Genomic DNA, 17836 nt, shown 5'->3' with positions numbered 1-17836 from the left:
AGGCTGGGTTTATCTATTCCAATTACCAGGGAGCAGAAGAGTGTACAATGCTTCTCAAAAGGAGCATGGTTCTCTGCTGTTGCTGTATTGGTTCCTGTTCTATCACATCGATTCTGCATTACTCTTCTCTCACTGAGTCCTTCTCAAATACCACACACCGTTTTCCTCCATGACACCTCGTGACACTGTGGGGTTTTCTGTCTGTCAAAAGAGCTAAAGAGTCCCAGAAGACTTGCTAGGCTTATGCTTCTTTGGAGGTGGAAGGTATAGTGTGAAATATCTTGTCTTTCACTGGAGGAAGGATGTTTTGACTTTACTGCTGTGCCCAGGCCTCCTCGCTTGTCCCCAGGAGCACACATACCTTATCAAAGCACCCGCATGCTACCACCGCTTGCTTGTCTGCTTTGATCAAGGCAATGCCATCGCTGCAAAAACAACAACATGTTTATGGAAATCCTGAGGACCCAGATTTCTCCAGATTTTATGATGGCAAAAAGTAGGAGATAAGACTTGGCAAACATAGGTTTCTACTGTTGTGATAAGCAACCTGGGGATGAAAGGGCTTATTTCAGCTTACAGTTTTTCATCATGAAGGAAGGTCAGAGCAGGCACTCAAGGCAGGATCCTGGAGGGAGGAGATGAAGCAAAGTCCACGGACAAACACGTCTCAGTCCCCTGGCTTGCCCAGAAGGCATTCTTGCATACCCCATCATTCTGCTAGAGATGACAGCTCAAGCCCTGGTCTGGGCCTTTCTCCATCAATCATCAACTGAAAAAAAAATGCCGCCACAGGCTTGCCTAGAGGCTAATTTGAGGGAAGCATTTTCTCAGTTGAGGTTTTCTCAGATGACTCTGGCTTGTCAGGTTGACAAAAACCTAACCAACACAAGAACTGAGGAGACGCCGGGTGTTCACCATCCCAGTGAATGAAAACTCTTTGTGGTTCTCTTTTCTGCTGAAGAGAATTTCAGTTTACTGTTCATTACTACGCTTTAAATTATTGCTAAACTAGAATCAACGTTCTCATCTGTAAAACAAATTCTACTGAACGAGTTTTAAACTTTAGGCAATGAGTGGAATTTCTTTTAAAAAAAAAACAATTTATTTGCCAGGCAGTGGTGTCTCATGTCTTTAATCCCAGAACTCAGGAGGTAGAAGCAAGAAGATTTATCTACAGAGCAAGTTTCAGGATAGTCTGGACTCCACAGAAAAGCTCTGTCTTGAAAACATTTCAAAATTATTTTTTATTAGTGTGTATGTGTTTGTGTGAATGTATGCCATGTGTGTTCAGGTGCCCATGGAGTCCAGAAAAGGGCAGTAGATGCCCTGAAGCTGGAGGTACAGAATGGCTGTGAACCTCCCAAAATAAGTAGTGGGAATTCAACTTGCGAGAGCAACAAACACTCTAAACCACTGAGTCATCTCTCCAGCCAGTGGATAGAATTCCTACACTTAAGAATAATAGAAAAAGGCAAAATGAAAATACAATTATACATCTAGGTTATATTAATTTAGTGGTGTCTTCCTTTGGGAAATGCAAAGCACTTCATGAAGAACAGTGCTTATATCAGTACCTATGGTGCCCATAAGCACTCGGCTCCTTGATGGTTTCTATATCAAACCATGTCTATATCACTCCTATATCAAAAAAGCAATCCTAATGGATTCATGACACACTGCTTTCCACCCTTGTCCCCTCCAGAAAGATGGCGATGTCAGAAAGTTGGGGATAAAATGAAAAGAAAGTTCTGTGTGGTGTTCTAAGAATGGGGTTTAGACTACCTCGTTACTATGACCAATACTTGACATAATGCACATAAGCACTTAGATCATGCTTTCTGAACATCAGCCCATCAAGGCAGGGAGGGCGTGGCAGAGCATGGCACCACACTGCATGGCAAGGCTGTTCACTTTGTGGTCTCCAGGAAGCAAAGGAAGAGGAATGGATTGATGAGCGGCTGTAAGCATCTTCCTCTATTCAGGCCTCAACTCCCAGAGTTGTGTTATTAGCTGTTTTCAAACATTTGACACATGAACCTGTATGAGACATGTATAAATACATGGTATTTATCAAATATGAGCTACTTCACTCAAGAACACTTTAAAAAAAACTGAAAATCTAGTAAAAAACCATATAGATCTCTTGCCACTTGTACAATTCTTATGACTTAGCAAACTGTTTGTTCTGAGAGGAGCCAATATTTATTGACTCTGGCCACTAAGCACCAGTGTAATTTATAATGGTGTAAGCTAAAGTGTAGGGTTTTAGCAATTAAAAGCATGTCTGAGTTGAAAGTGAAGTGTAGGAATCCTTCCTAGAAAACAGCAGGCCAGAGATTCCCATAGGACTTGCAGATGAAAGATGGCTGTAGAAGTGTCCATACAAGAAAGTTTTCACCACATGAACTAGTTCAACAACTATCTCCATGTCTTTAGGGAAAATATTTAGATTTGGTTATGAGATTCTTGGGCTTAAACTGACATTGACTCTTTGAAAATATCATATTATAAAAGGAAATTAAAAATACTTTAACCTGATCAAAAACTCAAGTGACAACACATGCTGGAGAGGATGTGGAGAAAGGGGAACCCTCCTCCATTGCTGGTGGGTGTGTAAACTTGTACAACCCCTTTGGAAATCAATCTGGCACTTTCTCAGAAAATTAGGAATAGTGCTTCCTCAAGATCCAGCTATACCAGTTCTGGGCATATACCCAAAATATGCTCAAGTATACAACAAGGACATTTTCTCAGCCATGTTTGTAGCAGCTTCATTCAAAAGAATCTGGAAATAATCTAGATGCCCCTCAACTAAGGAAAGGATACAGAAATTGTACATATACACAATGGAATACTCTTCAGCAATTAAAAACAAGGAAATCATGAAATTTGCAGGCAAATGAATGGAACTAGAAAAGATCATTCTGAGGTAACCCAGAAAGACATACATGGTATACACTCACATATAAGTGGATATTAGCCATATAATATAGGAGAAACATAACTAAAATCTATAGTCCTAAAGAAGCTATGGAAGATGCTTTATCATCATTCAGAAGGGCAAACAGCATAAACATTGAAAACTGGAGAAGACAGGGCAGGACAGGAGCCTATCACAGAGGGCTTCTGAAAGTATCTACCAGCAGGGTATCAAAGCAGACGCTCAGACTCAGTCAAACTTTGGGCAGAGTGCAGGGAATCTTATGGAAGGAGGAGGAGATAGAAAGACCTGGAGGGGACAGGAACTCCACAAGGAGAGCAACAGAATAAAAAAATTTGGGCCCAGGGGTTCCTACATAGACTGATACACCAACCAAGGACCATGTATAGAGAGGACCTAAAACCCCTGCTCGGATGTAGCCCATAGGCAGTTCAGTCTCCATGTGGTTCCCTAGTAAGAGGCACAGGGGCTGTCTCTGACATGGACTACTGGGTCATATATTGTTCACTCTGTTAGTGCATGCCTTCACACATGTGTGTACATGTTCATGTAACTCTTATGCAGGGGCGCTGGAAATGGTAAAATTATTTAGAACATTCCTCCACAGTCAAAATACAGGATTGTTCTAGTGGATGGAAAATGAAGCTACTTCAGGAAAGAGGAAGTGTTTGACAAAGGCAGTAATTCTGGCATACTGGGGCAGAAGGAATGGTATGTGGACATACCGATTAGTAATCTTCCAGAAGGCTTCAGGAATAGACTTCACACACACAGCTAAGGGATAGTGCAGGGTTATATGGGGGAGGGATGAGAATGAAACTGTACAAAACAGCAATTTTATTAAGTTCACTAATCATCAAATGCAGCATAGATGGATGAAGTTAAGTCAACAAGCATTTATTTAGTTTGGGGCTCAGAATGGGAAATGTTGCCTGTTGTGAGGTCTGAGCATCGAAATTCTTATACTATATTGAGTTGGGTTGGCAATAAAAGAGGTGGCAGTGTCAAAAGGTTGCACTTCAGCTAGTGACACTACAAAGTTACTTCACAGGAATCAGCAGAAGTCTACCACATTAAGCTGAGCAGCGGTGGCACATGCTTTTAATCCCAGCACTCAAGCAAAAGCAGGGGGATCTCTGTGAGGTTGAAGCTAGCCTGGTCTACAAAGCAAGTCCAGGACAGCTAACTCTACACAAAGAAACCCTGTCTCTAAAACAAACAAACAAACAACAAAAAAGAAAGAAATCCATCATGTTTGATTAGAGATTGCCACAAGCCTACGATATGGGGCAGGGGTGGTGCTGATGAGAAGGGCATGCTTAAAGGTCTGAGCACAGACATTGAAAAACAAGAGTCTGATGCTACCTGAAGGACAAAAGGGAGTATTGGAAAGATGTACACTTTGGGAGAGAGGGGAAAGAATGGCCTCATGAGAATTAAAGATTTTAGTTGTCTCTCTCACTAGACTGGGAAGTTTCTTCCTTCCTCTGAATGTCAGTTCCTCATTTATATATAAAATCATCATCTGCCAGGTGTTCCTGAAGAGTCTGTTGAAGTTCAATGGTTAAATCATGCTGAGTTGGAAACAACAGACGGACATCAAGTGGAGATACAACACTGAACTTAATGTTAAATGTCAAAATAGAGAGATATGAATAACTCTAACCTTCTATGATGTACCTCATTACATATACCACAATAAGATATTATATTGCAGTTGTATATATTATATTAACTGGATATACAGAGATAAATAAATAAATAAATAAATATATATATACACTCATAACATATGAATTTAAAGTACATTTGCCTAATTATTTTTATAAGTGGGGCTGGTATGTACTTCTTCAACAAGTTTATAGTTTAGGCTAAATGACATACTTAATGTTTCTATATCTCTTACAAAGATCTTTCAAAAACTTACTCACAATAATGACTCTTCTGATATGGGGATCAATCACTACCTTCTTTCAAATTAAAGGTGGTATTGTCAAATATCAAGAGATATTTCAGACAATATCGGATACAAAAGAAGTTATTAAAAAATTTAATAACTAGGGGTCACTTCCTTTATTATGAGGGAAGTTTTAGTGATGTAGGGAAACCGATATCAGAAATGGGAGGGTTAAGAATACGGGAGGTGAAGCGCATCTATAGATTTGTACACCGCCTGTCGGTGTTCAAAACGTATTCGATAAATGAATAAACTGAGACACTATTAAAAGATGGCTGCGTTTTTATCCGCTCTCTCTCTCTATCTCACAGTTTTCTGTTTTAATAATAACAGTACCCCCCGCCAAAAAGGGCAAGAGACTGCAAAGAACTCAGCTGACGGTGACAGGTTCTGACGTGCCCTTGCCGGACCCCCGGCGAAAGCACGGCCAGACCCGAGATGTGGAAACACTCTGCGGAGCAGAGTCAGGGAGGGACATTCTCACATCCCCAGACGCGAGAGAACCCGGCGGGTGGTACCAGCGGCGGCCAGACCGTCTCACCCACTCCACGCCTCGATAGTGGTTACCTCGGAAAGAGGGCGGCACCCGGTCTCCCAGAGCAACACACGGCACACTTCCGGGAGCGTCACGTACGGGGCGCTGGTATTTTGCGTCACTTCCGCTACTCATCCTGCGTCTGAGACAGGGTTTATGCTAGAGGCGGTTGTTTCTCTTCCGGTGCTGTAGGCTCCGTTCGGGAAGGCATTAGGACCTCTGCGTCCGCTGGTGACAGGCTTTTCCTTCGGACCAGCCCTCCGAGTTTCTGGCGTGGTAAAACTGTACCGGTACGGTGGCCGAGAAGGTTTGAGCGCGCCGGAAGTATCCCCCCGCGCTCGCGCCTAGCCGGGGTAGAGACGCACGTGGCGCGGTGAGTGCGGCCGAGGGCGACGGTGTGGGAAGGAGCCGGGTGGGATGCGGCGGCGAGGCGTGGGCCGCGGGCCTGGGACGAAGGCACCCCTCTCTCGGCGCCCGCCAGTGGCTGTGTGGCCGAGTGGCGGGGCTGCGTTCCTGCCGTCCTCCTGCTGGAGTCCTGAGCCAGACTGAGGGGCGGGGAATGGATAAACGCTTAGAGCCGCAGTGACCGGAACGAGCCGGCCGTCTTTTTCACCAGGCCGGAGAGACCATGTCTTTCCGAGGCGGAGGTTTCGGAGGCTTTAATCGCGGTGGTGGAGGTGGAGGCTTCAACCGTGGCGGCGGTAGCAACAACCACTTCCGAGGGGGAGGCGGCGGCGGTAATTTCAGGGGTGGCGGACGAGGAGGATTTGGAAGAGGTCGTGGAGGCTTTAATAAATTTCAAGATCAAGGACCTCCAGAACGCGTCGTCTGTAAGTCGTTTTCAAACCTTAACCTCCTTTCTGTGGAAGTGCAGTCAGGTAGTGGATTGATGTTATTAGCAAGTGTGATGGTAAATCTCCGAAAGGCTAGTCTGTAGGGCACACTGACAGAGTCCTGTCGTAGCACATAAGGAAGTGACCGTGGGAAGTGAAATAGAGTGTGGAGATGAACATGAGTTTGGACTGCAACAGTGAAAATTAGACAGTATTGAGTGCCTAGCCCCGTCTGAAAGAGAGGAAATAATTTCGGGGTTCGGTTTCTTTGGTCTTGTAGTAAGATGAGTGCTGTGATCCAGTTGAAATAATAAAGCCAAGTTTTTAGCCTTCGTAGTTCACGCTTTTGCTTATCAATAGGCAAGTGTAATGAAAAAAAAAAAAATCTGCTTGGGAGAACACAACAAAAATGCCTGATTAAAGTAATGTTGAGTGGTTATCAGAGAGCGATGGAAGTCATGAAAAAAAAAGAGAGTGGTGGGTCTGTGTGCAGGATGGGTTTGCTGGACAGAATGGCTAAAGTCAAGGGGCTGTTGTAAGCCATATAAGAGGTGTTGAGAGCCATGTTTAATAAGATTACATGAAGAAAACACTGCCAGGTAAGAGATAGGTCCAACCTTTTGACCTTGCAGCATGGCATTGTCATCTACAGAATTCATTCTCCAGAACCATACAGCCTAGTTAGCACAACCATAAACACACTCCCTTGCAGAAGCCTCTGTATCTGTGCCATTTTGCAGTGGACCACATTCTTAGCTGCCCCGTGGACTTATGGGTGGAGAAGAGATTTCAAAGAAAACTAATAAGTAGAACTTGGCTAATACTGAGAACAAAAGGTTCTAGTTGTTGAGAATGAGTCTTTAGTTTTGTAGGCAAAATAGCCTCATTTTACTAGGGGACAGAGAGAAGAGGAGCCCCTTTTAGGTCCCACAGTAATGGCATTGCTAACTTAGGACCATAGTGTTGATAACTGAGCTCTGCCTTAGGATCAAGGAAAGACCAAATGGCCAAGAACCAACCAGTGTAGTTGGTCAGTATTTGAAATGATTCTCTGTCTGTTTTCTTGTGCTGTTTCAGTATTAGGAGAGTTCATGCATCCCTGTGAAGATGATATTGTTTGTAAATGTACCACAGAAGAAAACAAGGTGCCTTACTTCAATGCTCCTGTTTATTTAGAAAACAAAGAACAAATTGGGAAAGTGGATGAGATATTTGGACAACTTAGAGATTTTGTATCCTTTTTAGTTGGATGAGCCAGTGATGTCATTGAGGAATTATGTCTCCTCTCTTCCCTAGCCAGTTAAAGTCAAAGTAAACTCACTGCTTCATTTAGTAAGTAAGATAGCAATGCTACAGGTGGGCCATAAGGAGAATCTACAGGGGAGAGTGTAGCCATTAATATTTAGAAGTGATGAGTCAAGGAGAGGTAACCTTTTGAATTCTGGGAATGTTGGTATTGGCCATTTGGATAAATACCACAGGATTGTATTGGCTCTTCTCTTGCTTTACATACGATGGTTCCTCTGGAATATGGTAGAATTGAGGGGACAGGGTACTGATTTTTGTTGTCGTTGTTTTGTGTTTTTTTTAGAAACTGTCATTTCCTCTTGGAAATTTCTTTCTTATAGTCAGGCATTCTTTTAAAAATGCTTAAACTCAAAAGTTTAATATCATTTTGCATTTTTATTTCTTACTTGTTCCTTAATGAATTAATAGTATTTTTCAGTTAAATTATCAGAAAACATGAAGGCATCTTCCTTTAAAAAGCTACAGAAGGTGAGTCAAACTTAAAATTAAAATTCTTGGATTCAGAAGGGACTGTTGTTTGGCTAAGGAATAGTTTTACTTGAGAGAGCATATTGCAGTGAAGCTCCGAGGCTGATGCTTAAGAATAGTAACACAAAAACTGAGTTTATTTTCTCCCAAGTGTCTCTGTGCTGTAACCCTGGCTGGCCTGGAACTCACTTGCTAAGATTAGGTTGGCTTCTGACTTAATGTGATCTTCTGCCTCTACCCCTGGAGTGCTGGGATTACAGGTATGTGCTCTCACACCCAGTCTAAGCTTACTAGACTGAAAAGAAATGCTTTATCTAGGCATGGTGTTGCAAGCCAATAGTCCCAGCACCTGGAGGTAGAGAAGCAGCAGGATAGCAACTTTAAATCTCGCTTAGGCTACATATTGAATTCCCAGCCATCTTGAGAAACACAGCAGTGATCTGTCTCAAAAACAAGTAAGTTTCTTGGCAATTGTAGAGAGATACTAAAGGTTTTCACAAGTGTTTTGTTAACATGGTATATATATATATATATATATATATATATATATATATATATATATTTACTGCTTAAAAAAAAGATTGCCATGAAAGTCTCTAGTGGGACCACATTTAGTCTTAGCCTTCCTTAAGGTGTTTTTTTTTTGTTTTTTTTGTTTTTTTTTTTTTTTTTTTTTTGTTAGCCAGGAAAGAGTCTCATACCTGGTGTACATCACAGACGCCTGAGGACAGCTCTTAAGATGACATCCTTTAAGGGCTTGTTCTTAGAGTTTTGATCCAGTCGCTCTTAAGTAGCATCCACAATGCAGTTTCCAGAAAGAAAGCTGGAAAATTTTGATGTTGTTAGGCAAGTACTTAACCACTGGGCTAGCCGCAGAGCAGGAAGTGTATTCTACATAGAGAAAACTGTGAAATGTCTAGCATGGCAAACTGCACAAGGATCCATTGGGCACAGAACATTTAGGATGGGTGGGGAAGGTTCTGAGTTCAAATGAAGGTGATGTAGGAAGGAGCTTGGCAAGTCATGAAAAAGAGATTAGATTTTAGTTTGTCATTATTTCTGAATGATAGGGTAAGCTTGATCTTTATATTTGTGTTTTAAAATACACTGGAGAAACAGAAAAGCCCATTGGAACGTTGTCAGTGCTGGGAAAGGGCCAGGTGTGTAGGCTGAAAGGAGCCATAGATGCTGTGGGGCCAGATGAGACGCCATGAAAATGAGAAGAGGTGGAGTTGTGAGTAGTGCAGGAAGAGGAATTGGTAGGACTTGGTAGAACTCTCTGTTGTTTAATGTTTGATTTCAGCATCTTGTGGGTTATCCCACTTCCTGACTTGGCAGCATTGCAGAACAGAGGTTGAGGGGAGGTGATGAATTTCATTTGGGACACAGTGAGTTTAAGGTTCTTGAGGTAGTCAAGATCAGGGGTTTACAGGGCTGTATAGACTAAAGATAAAGCTGGGAAGTTGTGGATGTACAGATATGGTCTGGGGAGAATGGAAGCAATACAGCACTCATGAGAGCTTCAGAACCCATCCCAGATGTAAATTTCTTAGTGCAGGCTGTCATAATTGCCAGTAAATTAGAGGGGGCAGAGGGCTTGGGGGGGAATGACAGATGACACCACAGGCATGCTATACAAATAGACACACAAAAGTGGAAGTTTTCAAGAGGGAGATTCTCAGCTGTGGCTGAGAATCTCAAAGAGCTGATGGAGTGGTGGTCCCAGAAGCCAAGTGGGAACAGGAAATTAGATAGAGACAGTAACTTGCTGATTGCAAGTGGCCACTAGTCATAGATGCTCTGAAACGTGTGCTTGGAGCTGAAACAGTGCTGAGGAGCGCTTCTACGGGGGTGTGACTTAAGAAAGAGTTAATTGATAGAGACCCTTGAAGCCATTCTGATCCCTGCCTCCCTTACTACAAGATTATTTCAGGATTTACTTAGTGGTTCCCCCACCCACACACACATTTGTTTCCTAGATTATTACAAAGTCTTAAGATAGCAGTGTGGCCAGTTGTACTCTCTGTGGTGGTGGAGTTTCCTGACCGAATACAAGAGCAGTTAGCCGCCCAGGACACTGGATACATGGACTGTCCTGACATGTCTCATGAACGGGAGATGTTGTCATGTCTGATCACTGATTCATATTTAAGTAGCTCTGTAGTGTGGTCGGGCTGGACGGTGTAGATTCAGACTGTGTGTTGGAGGTGATAGGGTGTGAAAGGCTAACAAGAGCTTGTGTAGAAGACAATAGACATAGTTTTTTTAAAGTAACATACTTGTTTCCATTTGAAGCCCTTCCTCATATGGGTTTTATGGAGAAGATCTGGAAAACAGTCTTCTCACATTTCGTTGTCTATACAGATCCTATTTAACTCTGAATATAGGTTGGATTTAGTTTTAAAATAATCATGTTCAAGACATAATGGAATCCTTTCTTAAAATAGCAAATTTGCCAAAGTTTTGAATTTTAGTTCTACACTTCTGATAAGTTCTCTTTTGACATTTCTCTTACATGAAAAATAAATTTTTGGAGACTTTAAAAAAAAGAGAGAGATTGAATTGGCCTTTGTTTTTTATGTGTATGTAGGCAATCTAAAGCACTGATTCATGTATCTTACAGAAAACTTAGTAATTAGAGGGCGGGGGAAAAGGAAGTACTTGCCCAGAGCTGTATAGTATAAACGTTAGAGGTGGGAATTGAACTTACCTGGTTTGGGTTGTCGCATGCTGCCTTGGCACACTAACTACCTCTTTTCAACTTGCAGTTTTACATAGACCCATTCAAGCTGCTGCCACTGCAGAGGTTTCTGCCTCGACCTCCCGGTGAGAAAGGACCTCCCAGAGGCGGCGGTGCTGGTGGTGGCAGGGGAGGTCGAGGAGGCAGAGGAGGCGGTGGCCGAGGTGGAGGAAGAGGTAAGTTATTTTGTAGCCACGGTTGATTTATACAGTTCAGTGTAATTTTGCATGTAGCCAGACTTCTACCTTTATTTCTCTCACATATTGCCAGTATCCAGAGAAGTGCTTTGTTTCCACAGCTTTAATAGAAAAAAAAAAAAAAACAAACTAGCTTTGAAGCATTTTAGACCCTTAGGTTATCCATGTTTTAATGGAGATTTTAATAAGAATGCAGTCACCCATTGCTTACATTGCAGTTACATTCTGAGAAATAGTGTGTCCACTTTCATTGTGTACACTTACACAGATCCTCATGTAGAACTTGCTCACTCAAGGTAGCTTGTTGGGGCAATAGACAGTAATAGAGTGGAGGCTAATGCAGAGGAAACGGAGCAGGCTTTTACAGTAAGCTTCTTCTGAAAAGGGTGCACTACAGAGTTCCAATATAAAGGGAAGTAAATGCACAAGCTGCTAATAGTTGTTTCTAACTCTTGCCAGGTATTGTGTGCTGTGCATAAGTGTGTGTGCTGTACTTCTATATGACGAGTCTTGTATGTACTAGCATTGCTGTAAATGTCTTGCTCTATAATATGGGATAGTAGAATCCCAGGTCCCTTATTTTAGGAAACTGATGTCTTTCTTATGCATGAAATGTCACTGCTTATTATATGACTATATAAGGTTGTTTGTTTATTGTTGTTGTTGTTTTTTTCCTTACAAAGAGTTTTTCTGTGTAGCTCTGACTGTCCTGGAACTTGCTATATAGACCAGTATGGTCTCAAACTCACAGAGATCTGCCTGCCTCTACCTCTCAAGTGCTGGGATTAAAGCCGTGTGCCACACTGCCTGGCAAGAATTTCTTAACTGACTTGTAGTTTTTTAGCTATCACTGAGTCATTTGATTACATGTCAAGATCTGGTCTTATATGTATCTACTTAATATCCACATATATTTTAATTTCTCCAATAAGTTGTTTGAGCTGTGGTCTAAATGCATGCTGTGGCATGCACATACAGAAAATAAACGAAAATCAGAGAAGGTACTAGTCTCTACCCTGCTTGGGAAACTGCTGTTTCTCCATTATTTTCTCTTCAAAGGTTCTGTAAAATACAATGGATGAATTTATAGCTGTTATAATGATAGGAATTGTATAATCTTTGCAGCTTATTCGAAGATGAGAGGCTATAATTATTTAACAAGTGTTTCCTTTTTAAGGTGGCTTTAGAGGTGGAAGAGGTGGAGGTGGGGGCTTCAGAGGAGGAAGAGGAGGTGGTGGATTCCGAGGTGAGTAGGACAAAAAAATGCCTTTACATGACTGGATTTTTAGCTTGATAATTGTTGGTTTCTTTCCATGGAAGTTTCTTTCCACTAACAAGTATGGAGAACACTGATGTCTTGGCTTTACAGTAATTTACAGGTTTTTACTACTTAATTCCTTGTTGTTTTCTCTTAATTTTTCATCAGATTACTGTTACATTAATAATTTGAAAAACAAAAAACATAATATGAATTACAATTGTGTTTGGTAATATAAATTTAACAGTATAAAATTAACAAACATAGGAACTCCTATGATTTTAAACTTTAGACTAAGGCATTGTTAGAAACACTCTTGATCTTTATTTTTATTTATTTATTTTTTTAAATCAGGAAGAGGACATTAGATGTGCAGTTGACAGACCTCACCACTTCTGTTTTGCTGCGTGGTCTGCTGCTGTGGTTGAAGTCTGTCTGGAGCAGTCCTGAAGATGCCGCTCTGTCAGTGGAGCTGAAATGTCAGCATCCAGTAGAAACAAGTGGAGCAGGACAGCCAGTTTCCTCAAGAAGAGTGTGGAGAAGAGCTTTGTACAGTACCTGGCACCCTGTGGGTGCTTAAGGAATGACAGGACTTTATTTGGATTTTTTTTAAATAAAATTTTTTATTTCTTAAACTTACTGTTTATTGAACTAAACCTATTTTTTTGGAATTTGAAGGAACAAGTAAAGCTTAAACCCATTGGATCACAGATAGAAAAGGGGGAGTAGGGTGAGACTTTTTACAATATACTATGATTCTAAAAAGCACTGGATACACTCAAACACAAACCCCTTCCTGTCCACCAGGTTGCTGGAACAGTACTTTAGTTACTTAGAGATGAACTCCTTTTGAATAGGGGCAGAGCAGCAACATTTGCTGTATTTCACTTTTGTGTTTTATAGCACACAGAAAAAAGCTACTACAGTTGGTAGTTACTTAAATTTTTTACTTTAAGTCCATTAAGAGTTGAATGGCTCTGTTCGTGTGAAAACTATAATTGAAGAAATTTAGGAGTGGAAGTTAAAGTATGGGATATTAAAAGTTTTCTGGGAAAAATTTTATAGCAAAGACTTATATGTTGTTGTCTTTTTATGTAAATATTTGACCATCTATCACATGAGCCACGTTCCTGGGCAGGGATATTATAGATGAGATTGGCTTTGTTCTGCATTGCTAGTGTACTGTCAAAAAATTAGCACCACAGTCAGCTAGGCTACCTCAGCATGGATCCATGTGCCAGCTGTCTCTCTGTCTCCCTCATTGGTTACTTCTCATGCATGTCTACTGTAGCATGAGTGACTTGTTCTTTAGTGCTTGTCTTAGTAACGTAATTGTGTCTGAGTTCTACCCATTTTGGTTAATGGAGTCACAGTGCTAATACATAGGCCAAAACAGCCATGGTGGCAGGAACAGGTCAGAGCTCACTTCTTGATCTGCAAGTGGGAATGGCATGGACTTTTGAAACCTCGAAGCCAGCCCTCACTGACACCCTCCAGCAGGGTACAGCTCTAATCCTTTCCCAGCAGTTGCACTACTAGGGAACAAATACTCAAACATGAGCCTAAGGGAGCCATTATTCACACCATCGGCTTGTGAAGGGTGTTAGCACCAAAGGACAAGTGCAGCATTAAAATGGCAAGGGTGGGAGGATCGAAGAAAAGTATGCAAACCACCTGGAGTTCACACACGTTTTAAAATCCAGTTCATTTGAGACAGGAATTCCTATCCCAGACTGTCCGCACAAATTGTGTGTAGCTAAGGTTGGGAATATAGGGTGCACTGCTGCGCTCAGTGTTCCCTAGACTGAAGATCTGGTGAAAGGGTGATGGACAAATACAGCTTTCTAGTGATTCTGTTACACGCTGTGCTGAAATTCGGTGACCCTTGAGCCTTACTTTGAAGCTCTACTAAGAATTCTATTTCACTGTTAAAAAGTAGTCGAGACACCACTTTATCCTAATCATGCATGTTCATAATAGGCTTTTACATGACAGTACAGACTATTAGGATTATTCTGTTCTTGGTAAATGGAGTAGTTGACTAAGTGGGAACTCAATACATGTTAAGAGTACAGGAGAACTAACCGAGGTGGCAAAGAGCATGATGTATACATGCTTAGACTGGGATTTATAGAGTGGTAGTTAGGGAAAAAAGCAGAGCTGTGAATGTTTGCTACATATATACAAGCCATGCTGGTTCCATACAGTTGATGATCCCATGTTTGAAAGGAAAGTGGCGAAAACCTCGAGCTCTTAGGCACATGCTTTTATATGAGCAAAAATAAACAAATAAAAGGATTACCCCAGGCAATATTGGCACCATTCATGGAGAGATTTGGCAGTATGAGAGTCAATAGTATATTCAAATTGTCGAGGAAAACACGTACGGGGACCTGACATGAAGAAACTCGACCGCTGTGCAGCAGGCAAATTCTCGTGCTGGAGTGCAGCCCCACTGGGAGCTGCACAAGATGAACGCTGGAGTCCAGGCTGCTCCTGAACTGCTTTCCTGGTTTTTTTTTTTTTTTTTTTTTTTAAATAGGACAAACAATAGGTAATCTGCTTATAAATATAAGACTGGAGCCTTTAAAGTGCTTAAGATGCGTGGTGGTTGGGGTTTCTCTTTGTTTTACTAAGGAGATTTCCCCTCGTTCTAGAAATTAAAATCTTTCCTCTTCAACCCAATTGTGTGTTAACGGAGGGCCTCTGTGAAAAAGCCTTTCTTTGAGGTCCAGAAGTGGAAATGATTTGTTCTGAAAGAACTCCCCGACAGATCGCCATTGCCCAAGGCTACTCTGAAGGTGGTCTTGCCTCCCCAAAATGCTGAGCAGCACTTTAGATTCTAACAGTTCAGGCCCGAGCCATGGAGGGTCTGTCTTTTCAAAGACTGAACACAGCGTCGTGGCCGCTTACCTGATTGTGGCAGGTATGGGGGCTTATTCCGTCAGCTGCTTCTCGGGGGAGGAAGGTAGAGCTGTGCAGTGTGGGCTAGCTTGTAAAGGGAGATGGTGTACTGTTTTGGGGCTGTACAGGGGAAATGGACATGAACGAATAAATGACAAACACTGTTAAGGCTGCTTCTTGACATGGGAGATTTTGATAATTAGTGAGAGTGAAGGGGTAAGAAAAACTTGCTAGGAAATGAAGTTTTAAAATAAAAATTGTCCATAAATTTGGTTCTCACATTAGATTCATGAGCAAAGTATGCATGGTAAAAGCACGCTTTATATCATTTACTGTTCTCATGTGCATGTTGATAATGTGCTTTTGTTGATGCAAACATCAGATTGAGCCAAAGGCTTGTTTGTAGGAAAGGGGGTGAGAGAAATGACAAATCTATAAAATCTGTAAAAGCATGGCTTTTATAATCAGCAGCCACTCAATCTCAAACTGTGTAGACAGTGGCGAGTTTTAGTAACTTATATTGGGTTCATTGCTTTTTGGATTGGCTTTTATGAAAAATTTCGAGTGTGTTTCTAAAAACAGTGAGAAATGTATCTCCTGTGTCTGCTTTATAGCTGCTGAGTTTTCGCCTCACATTTGACTTGGACTATAGATAACAATTTCCATTTAATTTTAGTGGTACAGTAGCTAATTCATTTTCGTACTACTGTATGGTTAAAAGGAAAAAGTGGGCCCACTGTTCCAGAATTACATGTAGACACTGTATAAGTTTTGGCTCAGTTAAATATATGTGACAAGGAAAATCCCACACTGGTGGGGCATTTTGGAGGCTGAAGCACTAGAATTGCTGAGGATTCTGGAGACACTTGGGCTACATAGTGAGACTCTGTATTAAAATATAAAAACAAACAATGACAAAACAAACTAGTCACAGATTAGTATACAAGGGAAATTTTCTAGGAAAATCTTATAGCTGCTTTTTAGTTTTGTTACGCTAATTCATACAGCTGAAGAGCTTGAGAAATTTTTCAAACATATATTTTCAAGTGGCTACTTGGCTTTGAACACAGGCCTTTTTGTGAGCCCTCTGATATAACTTAGGGAACATTAGCGTGTGCAAGCTTTGCTTATGTTTTGTAGAGGAACTGAACGAGGCACATCTAATAAACCTCTGTGCTTCTGTTCTGTGTGTCAAGTATCTCTTGTTCCTCCTATCCCCTCATTTTCCTCCTTTAGCAAAACAAAAAACAAAAAAGCACTCGGACTCTCAAATGAGAATGAAAACGTTGAGGAAAAGGATACCTATGTAGATTTTTTTTAACTATACAGTTTATTTATTTTATATATGTATTTAATTAATTTTTGAACCAGGAGTTTGCTGTATTGTTTGTACTAGCCTGGAACTAGCAATGGAGCTAAGGCTGGCCTTGTACTTAGGATCTTCCCGATTCTGCCTTCTGCGTGCCGGGATTACAGGTGTGCTGCCACCATGCCTGGTGTAGCTGTAATTCAATCTATTTTCACTTCCATGTCTGTGTGTTGTCTTCGTGAGTGACTGCCGCATGTGTATCCACAGAGCCCAGAAGAGGTCCCCTGGGGCTGCAGTTACAGGTGACTGTGAACTGCCCCATACAGGTGCTAAGAACAGAAGTCAGGTCCTCTAGAAGAACAGCGAGTGCTCTCAACCACTGAGCCATCTCTACACCCCATTACATTTAATTTTTATTTTAATCTTTCATTTGGATTTTCTCTCCTATAAACTCTCACCAGCTTCCATTGCTACTGACATTTTGTTAATTTAGTATGCTGTTAATTTAGGTTAATTTAGTATTAATTGATCACTTAAAGTTGCAAATGAGAGTATGATAAATATATGGATTTGAAATAATTCACCATGGGTGAATTGTGAAATGGTTGGCTGAAAAACGTGGCCGAGTATTAGGCAATGATGGACCACATAACCTGTAAGGCTACAGCTGGTCGTTGAAGGGTTAAGTGGGGACAGTATGATCTGATGTGCATTTCAGAAATGTGTTGTGAGACCATTCAAGTGGGCTGCTGCAGTGACCTGAAGTTGGAGCCAGGGAGAGTTAGCGGAAGCACAAAGAAGTGGATTCATTCAAGGCTAGAAGGTAGAATTGATGATTGACTGTGGGGCTGAGAAAGAAGAGAGAGCGCTGACTTCTAGGCTGTGCTGGGGTGGGCTACCAATCAGCGATGCGGTTCACAGAGATAGGAACACACCTGGGGAAGAACAAGTTGGAGGTGGTGGGTGATGCCTCTTGAGTTCAGCTATACACAAGGTCTTGAGTTTTACAACCCCAACCTCAGATGCACTGAAACCACTCTGACTGAGGAAAGCAAGGGGTCTAGGACAGAGAGCTGGAAGATTCATGTTTAGGCATGGCAGTGTGGAAGAAAAGATTATCAGGTAGACCAAGAAGAGATGCAAGGGTAGCTACAGGAACTGGGGTGGGGCAGTGTTTTCAAAAGAGGTGAAAGTGTAGGGCTACTTAAAATTTAGATTTATGAATCTCAGTACTCTAGGAGGCAGAGGCAGGCAGATCTCTGTGAGTTTGAGGCCAGCCTGGTCTACAGAGCGAGTTCTATTACAGCCAGGATGACACAAAGAAACCATGTCTTGAAATACTAACTAACTAACTAACTAACTAACTAACTAACTAACTAACTAACT

The 17836-nt window shown here is 41.6% G+C and overlaps 2 protein-coding genes across 2 annotated transcripts in view; both read left to right on the top strand.

The window, feature by feature from the left end:
• Nucleotides 1-5581: 5581 nt before the first annotated feature.
• Gar1 (GAR1 ribonucleoprotein) lies at nt 5582-12872 on the top strand. The gene is made up of 7 exons (XM_055628342.1): nt 5582-5806; nt 6050-6263; nt 7344-7498; nt 7983-8042; nt 10811-10958; nt 12157-12225; nt 12592-12872. The coding sequence occupies exons 2-7, from the start codon at nt 6062-6064 to the stop codon at nt 12603-12605; spliced, it is 648 nt and encodes a 215-aa protein (XP_055484317.1). The 5' UTR covers nt 5582-5806; nt 6050-6061; the 3' UTR covers nt 12606-12872.
• Nucleotides 12873-15057: 2185 nt separating this feature from the next.
• Nucleotides 15058-17836, top strand: part of Rrh (retinal pigment epithelium-derived rhodopsin homolog) — a 12280-nt gene continuing 9501 nt past the window's right edge. Inside the window, exon 1 of the mRNA XM_055628297.1 lies at nt 15058-15163. Within this exon, the coding sequence (XP_055484272.1) occupies nt 15058-15163 (106 nt within the window). The remainder of the gene's footprint in view (nt 15164-17836) is intronic.

Source organism: Psammomys obesus, unplaced genomic scaffold (assembly GCF_907164565.1).
Source record: "Psammomys obesus unplaced genomic scaffold, mPsaObe1.curated_primary_1811, whole genome shotgun sequence".
NCBI classification, from domain to species: Eukaryota; Metazoa; Chordata; class Mammalia; order Rodentia; family Muridae; genus Psammomys; species Psammomys obesus.
This window is presented reverse-complemented; position numbering and strand designations above follow the sequence as displayed.